At 37.3% G+C, this 14,970-nt stretch overlaps 1 protein-coding gene across 6 annotated transcripts in view; it reads right to left on the bottom strand.

Annotated features, from left to right (window-relative positions):
- Positions 1-13,542, bottom strand: part of nktr (natural killer cell triggering receptor) — a 53,264-nt gene extending 39,722 nt beyond the window's left edge. For 2 of the 6 annotated variants that reach the window (XM_039753684.1, XM_039753685.1), the window contains exons 1-3: positions 13,024-13,124; positions 4,260-4,340; positions 65-139 (exon numbers count right to left, since the gene is read on the bottom strand). In XM_039753684.1, the coding sequence (XP_039609618.1) occupies positions 65-139; positions 4,260-4,340; positions 13,024-13,060 (193 nt within the window). In that variant the 5' untranslated portion in view covers positions 13,061-13,124. Of the gene's footprint in view, positions 1-64; positions 140-4,259; positions 4,341-13,023; positions 13,126-13,266; positions 13,366-13,400 lie in introns of those variants that run through there. The other 4 variants (XM_039753686.1, XM_039753687.1, XM_039753688.1 and 1 more) reach the window with 4 other exon arrangements.
- Positions 13,543-14,970: the final 1,428 nt, after the last annotated feature.

Raw genomic sequence — 14,970 nt, 5'->3', positions numbered from 1 at the left:
GGGCTAGCACTGAGCACATCTGAAGCAGAACAAAAATTAAACAGAAAAATTTCACTTCCCATACCTGTACATAACCACAGAAAATTTTTGCATGTCTTTGGACAAACATCTGAAAAAAGCTGGAACACAATGCGGCCCACTAAATGGAGATAAAGGCAAAAAGTTCAAGATTTACTTTAAACAGAAACTGATTAAGGCATTGTCAGATCTTACTTTCTATGTATATTTTTATCAGAAAAAAATCAATTCATTCAGTCTCCAATTTAATTCATTCAGATTAATTTCAGTATTAATATACTTTCAGATATTTACTGTAATTTCATTATCTTGAAATTAAAATGTACTTGATGAATGCTTGATCATTTTCTTTCAGACAAGTAGTGCATAACATAATCATATTAACATAAAGTCAACCTGCCTGCTAAAGGACCACTCTACAAACCACACGTTGACAAGATAAAACAAACATATTTATTTTTGTCACACCAAGTTCTTGCTACAATTTGGGTGAACCCTGTAACATTCTGCTCTTGCCAGCATTCTTAATTTTTTTCCTGCCTCCTGTGGCCCATATCATTCCACTTTACCTTCAGTAAACCCATCAGTCTTGTGACATTCTAATCATCACAACGAAGGAGTCACTTGTTGGAAGGCAGACTAAACTTGCTGTGGATACCTCACTACAGGTTACTAAATCAGAGTAAGGTTTTTGAAGCATGATTCATGATGCATTTCTTCCTAAATCAATCATGAGTAAAATACAAAGATTTGAGGGAACAATTACCGATATATCAAGGCTGCAACTTTTAAAAACTAAATATCAGAAAGAGGTTGAGCGTAAACTATAAAATTTCAGGGAGCATACTATTTTGTTCCTAACACACAAAACAGTAGATGCACAGGAAACATGGCCCAGTGAATAGCACTACTGCCTCACAGCTCAACAGTTCAGGGATTAACACTAGAATCCCTGAACCCTACAAAAAAAAGGTTGTAATTCCGGGCCACCTTAAATTCCTTCACACTTCTTTGTTTTGTAAAGGTGTCAATCAGCACAAGCAGCCTGCTATCCAATCCCCCACTGATGCAGCTGAAGTTCTCCCGACTTGTCTCTTTATCTGGGTGTGAAATGCCTTGAGTTGTATAGGGAAAATATACTGTATCGTTATTTGAAATACATGCAGTTCATGTGTTACGTGTCTACAACGATCTGGGAAAATGTTGGACGACAGGAAATCCGAGGCAAGAAATGTTGAACACATAACTAAAACATACACTTCATGTCATTGTTACTATAACATGGAAAAAGTTTCTAACATGTGAAGACTTTAGTCCAAATATCAAATAAATGAGTGCTTTTATTCAAGAATATAACCAAAGAAAAAGAAATCAATTTACATGTTACTGTCATTGAGTTAAAAACGCAAGCTCAAAGGTCAATTGACAGAAAATTGATGTCTTCTTGGAAGGTGTAGGGGTAAGGACTGCTGCCTTATAACCAAAAGGTTGCGGGTTCGAGTCCGAGTGTTCCTTGTTTTGAGTAGTGAGCTGCTATTATTATTACTAACATATAATAAAAGCATCCATTTGATTTGAGTCTGAAACACCCAGTGTAAATTTTTGCGACCTGTAAAAGATATCGCTGAAAGGATATAAGCAGACATAGAAATGCTGGTGAATCAGGTCTTTTAGGTATCTTCTTGTCACTTGAATTTTTATGTTATTCAGTTTTACTCTTGAATAAAAGCACACTTGTTTCGTTATGCCTTTGCAGAAGTGTTTATTTTATATTCTAGTAACCACTTGAATGAGATCAAATCTGTCTCTGCCTCTCGCGCATGCACACACATACACATCCATGCATGAAAACGTCATTATTTGAAAACATTATGGCATTTGAATGTGAGCCGTCATTTAAACATTTTTTTTCCCTCCGATTTTGCATGTACTCCGTGTTATGGTCCATGCTACTGAAAATGCAGACAGGCTTCTTCTTTTTGGGCGCATACACTGACAGCATTGCACTGCCAGATCTAAACACTAGCATGGTGAATTGCTTGCATACTAAAGTGACTTTAGCTGCAGGTGGAAGTTCCCATCCCATTTTATTTATGGTGCTAAGCAGTGTTGCGTTGTGGTGCAGCAATCTATTAGCCAGTGAAAGCGATGTTAAGAAGTTGTCTGTTATGTTTCTGCCTTTGACCAGAAATAGCTCCATAAACTTTATGACCACAGTCTCGGAAAGTCTTTCTCCCGTGGGATGACTGGGATCTTTTTCTAAATAAGGAGTGGCATTGCATATGTGCTTTGTCTCCAAATCTGCCTCAATCCAAAACTTTATGCCAAATTTGTCAGGCTTGGTTGAGATGTACTGCAAGGACAACGGACTTTGGTTGAAAACAGTTGCTCATCAACAGTAATATGTTGCTCTGGGTTGTAACTCAAAACACAGTTCTCAACAAAACAATGCCAGATGTCCGAGATCATAGCAAATCTGTTGTTTTTCACAAGGTCTGTACAGGTGTCTTTGTTGTCAAAGCGCAAATGCTGCATGATAGTCGGATAGCGGCCAAGGGCCATTGTATCTTTGATTGCCGGTACAACAAATAGTTCTGAGCAGGCATCAACCACAGCACCAATTGTGGTCATTGCTGCTCTTGTGAAAAGAATGGAAAAGAAATCAGAGAGGGAGAGGCAAGTTCATTGCACCACATGAACGTCACTGACAGAATAAAAATTTACACCAGGTGTTACAGACTTAAATCAAATGTATGTTTGTATTATATTATAGTAATAATAATAGCAGCTCACTACTCAAAATAGAGATAGCAGTTCTTACCTCAGCACCAGCCAAGCAGACATGTCAACTTCCTGTCGATTGATATTTGGGCTTGGGTTTTACTCATTGACAGCAACATGTAAATTGAATGATTTATTTTTCTTTGGTTAAATTCTTGAATAAAAGCACACTTGTTTTGATAAACCTTTTTGAAAGTGTTTATTTGACATTTGGACTAAAGTTTTCACACATTATACACTTCACATCATTATTACTACACCACTGACAATGTTTCAGTTTTAGTTATGTGTTCAACATTTCTTGCCTTGCATTTCCTGTCATACAACATTTACCCAGATCGTTGTAGACACATAACACACATGAAATGCATGTATTCCAAATAACGATATATTATTTACAATATACAAATTAAGGCACCTCACACCCAGATAAAGAGACTTGCAAGTGCTGGGAGAACTTCGGCTGCGTCTGTGGGTGATGGGATAGCTGGCTACTTGCTGCTTGTGCTGATTGACACATTTGTGAAACTGATGAAGAGGTGCAAAGAATTTAAGGTGGCCCAACAATATGACTTTTTTCATAGGCTTCAAGGATTCTAGTGTTAAATAAAGATTGTCTCTGTGAACTCTTGTTGCAGAGGGTCACTAGCTCTATTTTGAACCTTTCCCAGATGTCCATGCTTCTCAATATATCTGTAAGGGAGAGCCCAGACAATGCCATACATATTATGGATGAATATTTTGTTAGTTATAGTATGTATTTTAAGAGAGTTTATTTATTTTTGTATTTTAATGGCCACTAAACAATAAACCTACAAAACTTAATTTTGTCAATAAAAAATGAGCAGGAAACACCAGCAGTCTATGGTTTAATAATAAAAATACCAAAGTTAACACTTCAATTTAGAACACAAGGCCCTAAAAAATATAAAGGTGCATCCGTACTAAAGACAAATAATCAAATGAGCAAAGTCTATATTGCATAAAACTACTAAAGGGATAAAGTGTAGCTGAAAATTTCAAAGCTCTTCCAAAAATCATTTCAGTTAATTACATGTGCTTTCAGACAAAGCCGAAGCTTTATCATCTTTATTGCATAACCATTATAATAGGCAAAACAGAATATAACAACATTTTATCAAGGTGTAGATTTTAGACTGCAAGAGTTACTAATTTTGTCTTAATATCAAGTATCCAGACACCAGTGAGACATTTCACATACCTAAGAATTCTAATGCAGTATTCGGAGCTATAAAATATAAAAAATACATTTTCAGCACCAACAGACATGCATTCATCAAGTATATGAACAACAAATCTGTAAAAATAAATATATACCCATTGAGGCATAGTTAAATAAAGTGTTATAAAGTATTTACCCAAAAAAAAAAAAAAACTTGATAGCAGAAAAAAAAACTTTAAAATAAATAAACCCATAATTAATGTTAAAGATGTTCTACCTGGCTCTCTGTTGATTTCCACATCAAAATAGCACTGGGGGCGGTCTTTCAACCCCATTCTGAATACTTCATCTGACAAACCTGAAAATGAAAGGAACAGTTCCTTGAGTAAAAATGTTTGCTAGTGCTGCAGAAAAAGAAGATTCTGATAATGTTTTAACAAGTCTTCCAACATACAGCAATTTGTACTCCATTTTGATATTTGTATATTTAAGTAGACAAGCACTTAACAAGCAGCAAATATAATTATGTTTCAGAAAAAAAATGTTTAGGGTGAACATGGTATATAATGTATATTAGGGTACTCTGGTTTGCCTCCTACTTCCCAGACACTAGAATGTTAAATTAAGCAACGTGTGTGTCTAACTAACCTGGCCTAGTGTAAGTAATTTAGCATGTCCAGTTGTGGATTGGAGCTCCAGTCAGGTCTGGTATCCATTATGGGTCTGATAATTCCTGGGGGTAATGTACTAAGCGGGTTAAGCAAATGAATGGAGAGAACAGAATCAATGTTTGCAAGACATTACAAATCTTAAAAAAACATATGTAAACTTTTACTTTTAAACCTTCTATGTTGTATATCATTACAGGACATGTTCAAGATGTGTGTCTAGACTTGGTTAATTAATGTAATCAAACGTTGTTTTATAAAGCAGTCAAATTCATTTAAGTAATTTTTCATCAAGATTCATACATTTTAATATCCTTTAATTTAAGTTACCTATTACTTCAGATTTCCTAAATTCTTTTTGAAGGATGTTAGAAGTAAGTATAGAAAGAAGAAATGACTATATAGGCCATCCATTCAAGCAAAATTTTGAATTGAAATAACAGAGAAAATAAACATTTTTATATATTTGAAATCTTTCCTTCTTTTAAGTTGCTGTTACCACAATCACTAGGAAATACAGGGTGGTCCAGATCTAATTATGCAGATCCAGATCGTATGGATGACTGATTTATGTGGGGACGATTCCAGTTCGGTGCAAAGATGATTCTTCATGACGTCAGTTTGCACACTTCGATGGCCCGGGATTTTTCAGGTGATTTTCTATGTAATAAACTTAATAAGTTATAGCATAATGAAAATTGCATAGTTAGATCTGGTCCACCCTATACAGTGGAGGAAATAATTATTTGACCCCTCACTGATTTTGTAAGTTTGTCCAATGACAAAGAAATGAAAAGTCTCAGAACAGTATCATTTCAATGGTAGGTTTATTTCAACAGTGGCAGATTGCACATCAAAAGGAAAATCGAAAAAATAACTTTAAATAAAAGATAGAAATTGATTTGCATTTCATTGAGGGAAATAAGTTTTTGAACCCCTACCAACCATTAAGAGTTCTGGCTCCCACAGAGTGGTTAGACACTTCTACTCAATTAGTCACCCTCATTAAGGACACCTGTCTTAACTAGTCACCTGTATAAAAGACACCTGTCCACAGAATCAATCAATCAAGCAGACTCCACACTCTACAACATGGGAAAGACCAAAGAGCTGTCCAAGGATGTCTGAGACAAAATTGTAGACCTGCACAAGGCTGGAATGGGCTACAAAACCATTAGCAAGAAGCTGGGAGAGAAGGTGACAACTGTTGGTGCGATTGTTCGAAAATGGAAGGAGCACAAAATGACCATCAATCGACCTCGCTCTGGGGCTCCACGCAAGATCTCACCTCGTGGGGTGTCAATGGTTCTGAGAAAGGTGAAAAAGAATCCTAGAACTACACGGGAGGAGTTAGTTAATGACCTCAAATTAGCAGGGACCACAGTCACCAAGAAAACCATTGGAAACACATTACACCGCAATGGATTAAAATCCTGCAGGGCTCGCAAGGTCCCCTGCTCAAGAAGGCACATGTGCAGGCCCGTCTGAAGTTTGCCAATGAACACCTGAATGATTCAGAGAGTGACTGGGAGAAGGTGCTGTGGTCTGATGAGACCAAAATAGAGCTCTTTGGCATTAACTCAACTCGCTGTGTTTGGAGGAAGAAAAATGCTGCCTATGACCCCAAAACACCGTCCCCACCGTCAAGCATGGGGTGGAAACATTTTGCTTTGGGGGTGTTTTTCTGCTAAGGGCACAGGACAACTTAATCGCATTAACGGGAAAATGGACGGAGCCATGTATCGTGAAATCCTGAGCGACAATCTCCTTCCCTCTGCCAGGAAACTGAAAATGGGTCGTGGATGGGTGTTCCAGCACGACAATGACCCAAAACATACAGCAAAGGCAACAAAGGAGTGGCTCAAGAAGAAGCACATTAAGGTCATGGAGTGGCCTAGTCAGTCTCCGGACCTTAATCCAATAGAAAACCTATGGAGGGAGCTCAACCTCAGAGTAGCACAGAGACAGCCTCGAAACCTTAGGGATTTAGAGATGATCTGCAAAGAGGAGTGGACCAACATTCCTCCTAAAATGTGCGCAAACTTGGTCATCAATTACAAGAAACGTTTGACCTCTGTGCTTGCAAACAAGGGTTTTTCCACTAAGTATTAAGTCTTTTTGTTAGAGGGTTCAAAAACTTATTTCCCTCAATGAAATGCAAATCAATTTCTATCTTTTATTTAAAGTTATTTTTTCGATTTTCCTTTTGATGTGCAATCTGCCACTGTTGAAATAAACCTACCATTGAAATGATACTGTTCTGAGACTTTTCATTTCTTTGTCATTGGACAAACTTACAAAATCAGTGAGGGGTCAAATAATTATTTCCTCCACTGTATATGCATGTTGATTACAGCTTCTTAACAGGATATATTTTGAATCCACATAAAAATGTATACATACTACATTTTTTAAGTTTGTAACAGGCAGTCTCAAATAAATTTCATTAGCAGGAGGCTAAACCTAAAGCAAAGAAACAAGGAACGTGAAAGGCTTAGTCGTGTCAAGTCATAAATGTCATCATATGATTAACCTAAAAGGCAACTCCAATAAGAGTGTGCTATGTTAAACATACTGTATATAATGTATAGTATATTCAGTCTGGATTTAAATGCTGAAACCCACAGGGCCTTCCTTCTACTTTAACATGGGTTATTGTAACGTTTTAGGCTCCTTCTGCTAAAAACTCTCTCACAGTAATCCTGTAGATACTATTAAAGTGGGTTTTTTTCCCCCTCTCTCTCTCTCTTTTTTTTTATATAAAGTGCTATTCACCCCTTAGATTACAGTTTATTTTTGTTCTTTTGTTGTCTTAAAATTCAAGTATCATGAAGTGCCTGGGAAATTTCCAAAAACAATGGTGATACACCTGTTCTTATACTTATAAAATTTGACATGAAATTATCTTCAATGATTCTTTTTGCATCAAATGATGTCGCTTGAAACATGCTATTATATATTTTTATAACACTGGGAAAATGCTTCAAGTTCAGGTGTAAACCAAATACTAAAATATTAATAGGCCATGGTAAGTCTTCAAAAGGTTATAATTTGATTTTATGTAAAATATTCCAGGTGGTTCATCCAGTTCATTTCCATACCTAACTAATAACAATATGGACATATACACATAGCATTCATGCACTCTATAAGAATTGCTTTATTAGATTCATAATCAATATTTTAATTATAATTAAACACATTACTGCAATTTCTGAGCCAAGGCAAATATTGTTTGATTTGGATATCAAACAGAGGTTTCTCTGCCCATATCAATATGTTTTTGTTAATACAGAGTAAAGGTTTAACCTTAGATACTGATGGAAGATTAAGAACACTGGGCTATTTATTACTTTATGTATAGTAAATCAACATTTGTTGCTGGATGGTTGTGTTGAGGCATGTGTTCAAACAATGCACACGTAATGCCAATATAGAGATTAACATCCTAGCTTTAAAGGGTTGTCTGCTACACTGGTACCTTATTTTGAATGAGTGATGAACAAACACATTCATGCTTACTAAAGGGAGATGCACAGAGCACTGAATATAAAAAAATATTTTACAGAATTTCCTTTCCATTGCTAAACAAACAAATGCAGTCTAATTATGTTATCTTTCACACCACAGTCCCAAACAGCATACATGCGTGACCTAAATAAACAAATTTGCAACTCTAGATTGCATTTTATAACATGCACACGTACCGGTCCCGGTACATAACTACGATTGGACGACGTCACAGCCATGTGTGCATGCCCCTCTGTCATGCACCTCGACATACTACGCATCAAATGAAAATTCAGAGTCTCGTCTTTCCGATGATATAAACCATTTTGACACACAACAACCACAGCACTGACACTAAATCCTTTTTTACAGAGAAGTAAATACTTTTAAGAGCTGATGTTTCCTACCTTTGACTACCTTTGAAGACTCTCTGCAAGTCAAACATCAATATTTCCGAGCAATAAACACACGATAGATCCTCAAAGGGACAAAAACTCCAGAAAACGTTTCTTAACTTGAGACTAGCTCCGACATTTTTTTTCATTTCTATTGGTCATATCAGACGTAATTTGTTTCTTTCGGCAATAACCATGCTAAAGCATGTTACACGGAAGTGTTAGCTTCTGATTGACACCTAAGTTGGCCAATTACGAGGGGTCTGGAGGGTGACTGGCACCTCGTATAGCCAAAGAGTGTCACAGACAGCTGAACGATGACGCACAACTCCAAACCCTGGTAGAATCTACCAGTTTGATTGGACGCTGTGAGTGACACTCCAAACTTACAGCCAATGAGCAGCCGAGCACGCCGATATGTAACTGGCCATGCCAACTTGTAAACAAAACCGATCGGAGCTGCGCGAAGCTGGCATTTGTGCCAGTCTGCAGACTTGGTGCGTGGTTGTTTATTGTGATTTCGCCAAGTTTTTTCACATTTTAAATATGGATAAACGTACAGATAAACGTAAACACACTCTCGATGAAGTAGTAGAGGCATGTACGCGGCGTGACAGTGATCAATCGGACCAGAAGAAGTCTGAGGCAGAGAGCGACATGTGACACGCCCTTGTGCTTTCTGCCTGCTAGGGATTGCTACAATCAGTGGCACATGGAAAAACGCTGAGCTGTGTTGTAACAGTTTGTAAAAAATGTATATAGTTTGTGTGCATTTTATTAAAAAAAAAGTAAAAAATAAAATATATATTTTTTTGGCCCATAAGACTTGTTTTGACTATTTTTATATTGAAATGTGTATTTTTTATTGTTTTTATTATGGAATATGAATTTCCATGACTAAATTGAGTGACACTGTGTGTAGATATAGATTCCTTTAGGTGTAAGCTTTCAGTAGAGCCCTCATTGATATATGTGGGTTGAAGCATTCAAAAGTTATTGCACTTTTTCCATACGTTCCAAAATGTTGATAATGGATAAACCATAGGTCCCTCTAAAAAGCACCTGGACATGCCCACATAAAAACTGGTGTAAAAATGTAATTTATACAGGTATTCTTTTCAAATTTGAAACGTGAGTAGTCAACAAGTTATTCTGTTGGTACATAGTGTGTTTCTGTCCCCACCTACCTACTGCAGCTATAGAGGCCTTTATTTTCACAACAAAACTTAGGCGAGAACAAAAAAATTCATTTTTTCTGTAAGTTCTAATGTGCATAACTTTTGATCAGTCACACCTACAGTGATTCTGACTACTAAGGGTGAAACTAGAGAATGTTACTTCTACAAAGAGACCAAACATGTGTTTATACTCCAGATAGTTCAATAACAGCAATGATTCTAATTTGGAGAGGTCAAATTACAATCGATTTAGCAAAAATGACCCCACTTGATAAGGGGTTAACAAAGTTAATTCTCTTGACTAATATGAGACAAAACGATTAGCACCGTGGCCTGCAGGGGGTGCACCAGCTGGCCAAATCTGACATAGATGGACACCAGGCACACGTTTCAGCACAACACACTGTTATTTAAAAGTGGGAATGCTTTCCAAACGGTTTCTACAAGCAGTACACTAAATACAGCACACAGTAGTAAGGCACACTTTTTCTTTTCTCTCTCCTTCTGCCTCCACTCCTCCCTGAAACCTTCATGTCCTTTCCTCCCGACACTGGCTCCCTGAACGGGGTGAGGAGGCTCCTTTTATGCTGCACCTGGGAGCATTCCAGGTGGCCCATTAGCATGTTCCGGAACTACTCCCAGATTTGGCAGAAGCACCAACACTGTAGGGCTCTAGAACCTCAGTGGCTCTACCTGGCGACACCCACGGATCCCAAAAGAGCTGCAGTGAACTCCAACTCATAACATACCCTGCGAGAATCTGTGGTGCTGCAGTGACCCCCTAGAGTCCTGAGGGGAGATGATGCCCTTATTACTCTCTCCCCCGTAAGTTGGCATCCCAGCCAGGTAAGGCCCCTGGCTGTCCGCAACAGCATCTATAAATACTTTCTATTAAATTCCAATTTAAAATCCTTAATCTCAGTAATATAGACACACATTTTATGCTTAGGTCCTAACCCTTATAATTCACTTAATAAATGAATTATTTGATGTAAATGTTAACTATGGCAAGAAAAACTGATACTATCACTCAAGAGTGTGTACTCTCAGCTGTTGTCGTGAAGGCAAATTCATTCCTTCCACTTATGACTGCACTTGTCCAGGGAATAGTTTGCGTAACTCCATTTCTGTGTGTCTTTGTAGAATGAACGTCTATCGAAGTATGTGGTAACTCTTACAGTTAACAGGCTCCAAATGATTCCCAAGAATATTGATATGCTTGTACCACTAAACAAAAAACACACAAAACTACCTTCAATAAAATATACAATTTGTGACACATTTTTCCTTAACATTAAAACAAATTCTTACACATATAATAAATAAACTTTTTCTGAGAAATGTATTCTTATTTTCAGTGTTATTAAATATGGTATCTCTTTTTAATGAATAATGATTACTAACTTAAAAGGGTTAACTATCAATTATGAAATGTGTTTAATTTCACATCACTAATAAATACATATAATTTCAAACCATTCACTACACGATTTCAAAACAACCCTTTTATCCTGCAACAACATGTAAAACTCTTTGCTATGACACCTCTTTATAAAAATGTTTTAAACAAATAGTACACGTAAAATATTTCAGCTCCAGAATGAAGGTTAAAGTATCACAGATATTATGTGGATTAAAATACTCTTGTCAACACCTCTGAGATTGATGTTGAATGAATGCCAGGGACTAAAGTGGTGAGCAGGAATCATTGCAGGGAAAAACAATATTGTATGCTACTGTTACAACCTTCCCAGCTGATGTTTAAATATTAATCAAAGATACCTATATCTTACAATATGTCTCATCGCCTGGGTCACTGTACAACTCACCCTTCCCAAGTCACAGACATACTTTCAGTAGTCAAGTAGTTGACCTACAGATCTCAACATGGCTCTGCTCCTCAATATTTCCAGTATCTGATCTTTCTTGAGGTTGTTTCTGCCTATAGTCTGTCTATTGAGTGGACCTTTCACTTTACATGATTAACATATATATTATGATTATCAGTTCTTACTTCTAAGCTGTGGAATGAGCTTTACAATGATAAGGGTCTAACTACAGCCTAACCAACATCACCCTTAACATGCCTACTGAGGTCAGTTACGACAGATCTTCAGATAGACTAGGATAGCCTTTCCTCAACTCTAATTGCATAACTGCATCCATATAAGGATGTTCCGTGAGAAGGTGGCATGAAATAGGCCTTGGACTGTATGTATCAAGAATTATGCAGTTGACTGGGTGAGTTACAAGTGGTGTTTGTAGGTGATACTGAAGGTACTATGGCCTCCAGTTACACTATATTGTTCCCATGATTATCCGTAGGCGTCAAAATCAGCCTTGCCTCTTAAATACACATTTCTTTATAAAGCATCTTGTACAGTTAACAAATGGTAGAGAACTGCATTTAATGTGGAGCAAAGTGTGGCAGTAGTTGGTTCAAAGCCAACTTTAAAAGGCAGGTAACAAATGGTGAAATGGACAGCAATTTTTACAAGCTCAACTAATCAGAGAAAACACTTCCTAAAACTTAATGAAGTATTTCGTATAGTGCATAAAACAATAACTGATTAAATCAGATAGGCGCCAGGAACAAATATGCAACTTGGAATATGTCCTGATCATAAATGATTTTATGACAGTACCAATCTAGTAGCCTTAAAATGCATACATATAAAAGATGTTGAAGAAAAATGGTTAACACCCCTGAAAACATCTATAAAAACCACAAATTTTCACTCTCGATCGTTATCATATTATGCGTTGAAAACGAACGATTTCCACCATAATAAATCAGAGGTTTGAAAAATTATCAATCACCATTACGTTTTGAGTAAGAACTGTCTGAAAAAATGACTCCGCGCTTCGGTTGCTGGGACAAATTCTAAATAAATTGCCGCACCTTCAAGCCCTGGTAACGTAAAGATATCACTGGTAAACTTAGTTTGAGAAGTCGATTTTGATATAAACCGGTTGAACAATTTGCATTAATCACACCGAATATTAATACTTCCGGATACAAAATCCAAAACAGCCACGTAAACATAGAGCTCGTAGCTTTCCACCATTTGTAAACCGTAGTTAATATTTAGACTTTTTCATCTGGAACATACATCTAAGCAAATGTATTTTTTTAAAAAGTCGGTACTGAAGACACTTCACTAAGATGCAGATCCCTATACACTAAGCCGCATAACATCAACTACAACGGGTAAGAGATTTAATGACTACTGCGATTTCAAAATAATGCTGCGATCACCAATGGACAAAATGAATCGACGTTCACTTACAAATGTAGAATGTTCTTTTCAGTTTGTGCTTTTCCATAAAGCTCCATGTCTTTATTTATGCTGTGCACGCCATACGCATTCTTGTAATAAAATGATAGCTCCGAAAACCTTCAAAGACCATCCAAATATGTCTAATTACAGATCAAAAGCAAAAGTAATGGAAATGATCAAAGCAGATACGCATACAGAACTGTAGCAGTAAATCATTAAAAATATAAACTTGAATTGGAACTACTTCCTTACCAAAACGCACTGTCTCTACTTTGCCATCTTGACTCTCAGAAGACTTTAGAGTCCCATTTATTCGGTTAACAATGCACACCGTGTGTTCCGGGTAGCTGGCACTACGCTTTTCCTACCAAAAGAATACTGCTCACCTTCTTGAGCCCCTCGGAAAACACAACACCAAATTATCCCCTCGTCGCATTTACCTGCGGGCTTGCAGGCGTCCTCGACGGCTTCAACTAGCCATACTGTTGACCTGCAGAACGTCAGCGAGAGCACGATATCTCTTCCTCTCTCGTGATACACCCATGGGTTGACGGGAAACTGGAGGAACCGGTTCAAGCGTGCATCTCCCTCAGCTACTTTTCGTTACACATTGGTACAGCATGAGTGGGAGAGGTGCTGTCAAAATTTAGAAAGATTCTCCCGATTTACAGAGGCGTTCTGACAGACGGTAGGCAAAATACCACAACGTAAAAAGAATATATTATACCAAAGAAAAAGGTTAAACCAAATTCTTGATGTAGTAATTATTTTTGCAAGGCAAACACTATGGCTTTTATGCCATAGTAATGTGACAAGCGACTCTACACTTCTAAATTAAAATGCAAATAAAAACCAAGTTAAAGATAAGGAGCTGTTGATACTTCTTATGTTTTCTAAACAGTTACTACTTTCAATACCTCAATACGTTACAATATATCCAATTTCCTTTTTTGTTAAACTCTATATTATTATTACAATCAATAACCAACAAACCTTAGATTGGACTGACTTTAACTGGCAATGCTGCAAGTGCTAAGGTGATAGTTAATTAAGTGCTAATAATCGTGTTAAATTCTGATTAACAGTCCTTGTTACATGCAAACATTAATCCTTAAAGGTGACTTGTCTTCTCTTATAGAGTATCAATATGCCTATTAAAAACATTTGTCCAAAATATTTACACATTGCCTTTACTCTAAGTGCTGACCACATTATGCTAATCACATTTTCTAAACTGTTCTATTACATTATCCCAACTGCTGTTCTGGGTAGGTCCAAAATAATTTAAATTCATAATAATTATGCATATTTTCTGTCAATTAAAACAATAGTTGCAAATAATCAGTACTCGTTGCTCATGAAAAGAGATCATTTGCCTTGCTGTGCATGCACATAATTAGCACAATGACACAAGAAAGGGATGGGAAAACACACACATATATATATATATATTTATATATATATATATATATATATATATATATATTGTGAAGGATGGCCGCCATTTATCCCGCCAATACCCCAAGCCGCCAGGTGGAGCCCTCCTTGCAGCATGGAGGTCCCCAGAAGACCAGCAGAACATCATGGACAATGGAGTTTTTATGCAAAGCCCTGCTGGATGCCGTGGGGGCCACAGGAGGGAGCTGCAGGGAGGACCGAGGGCTTCTTCATGCCCTGTGACCCGGAGGTTCGTCATAGGAAGAGCGACGGACTTCCGGGTTGAAGAAAATAACTTTTACCTGACCCGGAAGTGATTGAGGATCACATGGACTGGGGATTGAGAACACTTCCGGGTCAGGGATTATAAAAGGACTGTGGGAGCTCCCAGACGGCAAGCTGAGCTGGGTGGAAGGGTGGCAATGCGCCTGGGAGCTGGAGGATTGTGTATTATTGATTTATTGGTGATTTATATGAGTATTGTGGAGGAGAGTGTGTTTTGTACACTGTGGCGACAAA

Source organism: Polypterus senegalus, chromosome 5, assembly GCF_016835505.1.
Source record: "Polypterus senegalus isolate Bchr_013 chromosome 5, ASM1683550v1, whole genome shotgun sequence".
NCBI classification, from domain to species: domain Eukaryota; kingdom Metazoa; phylum Chordata; class Cladistia; order Polypteriformes; family Polypteridae; genus Polypterus; species Polypterus senegalus.
This window is presented reverse-complemented; position numbering and strand designations above follow the sequence as displayed.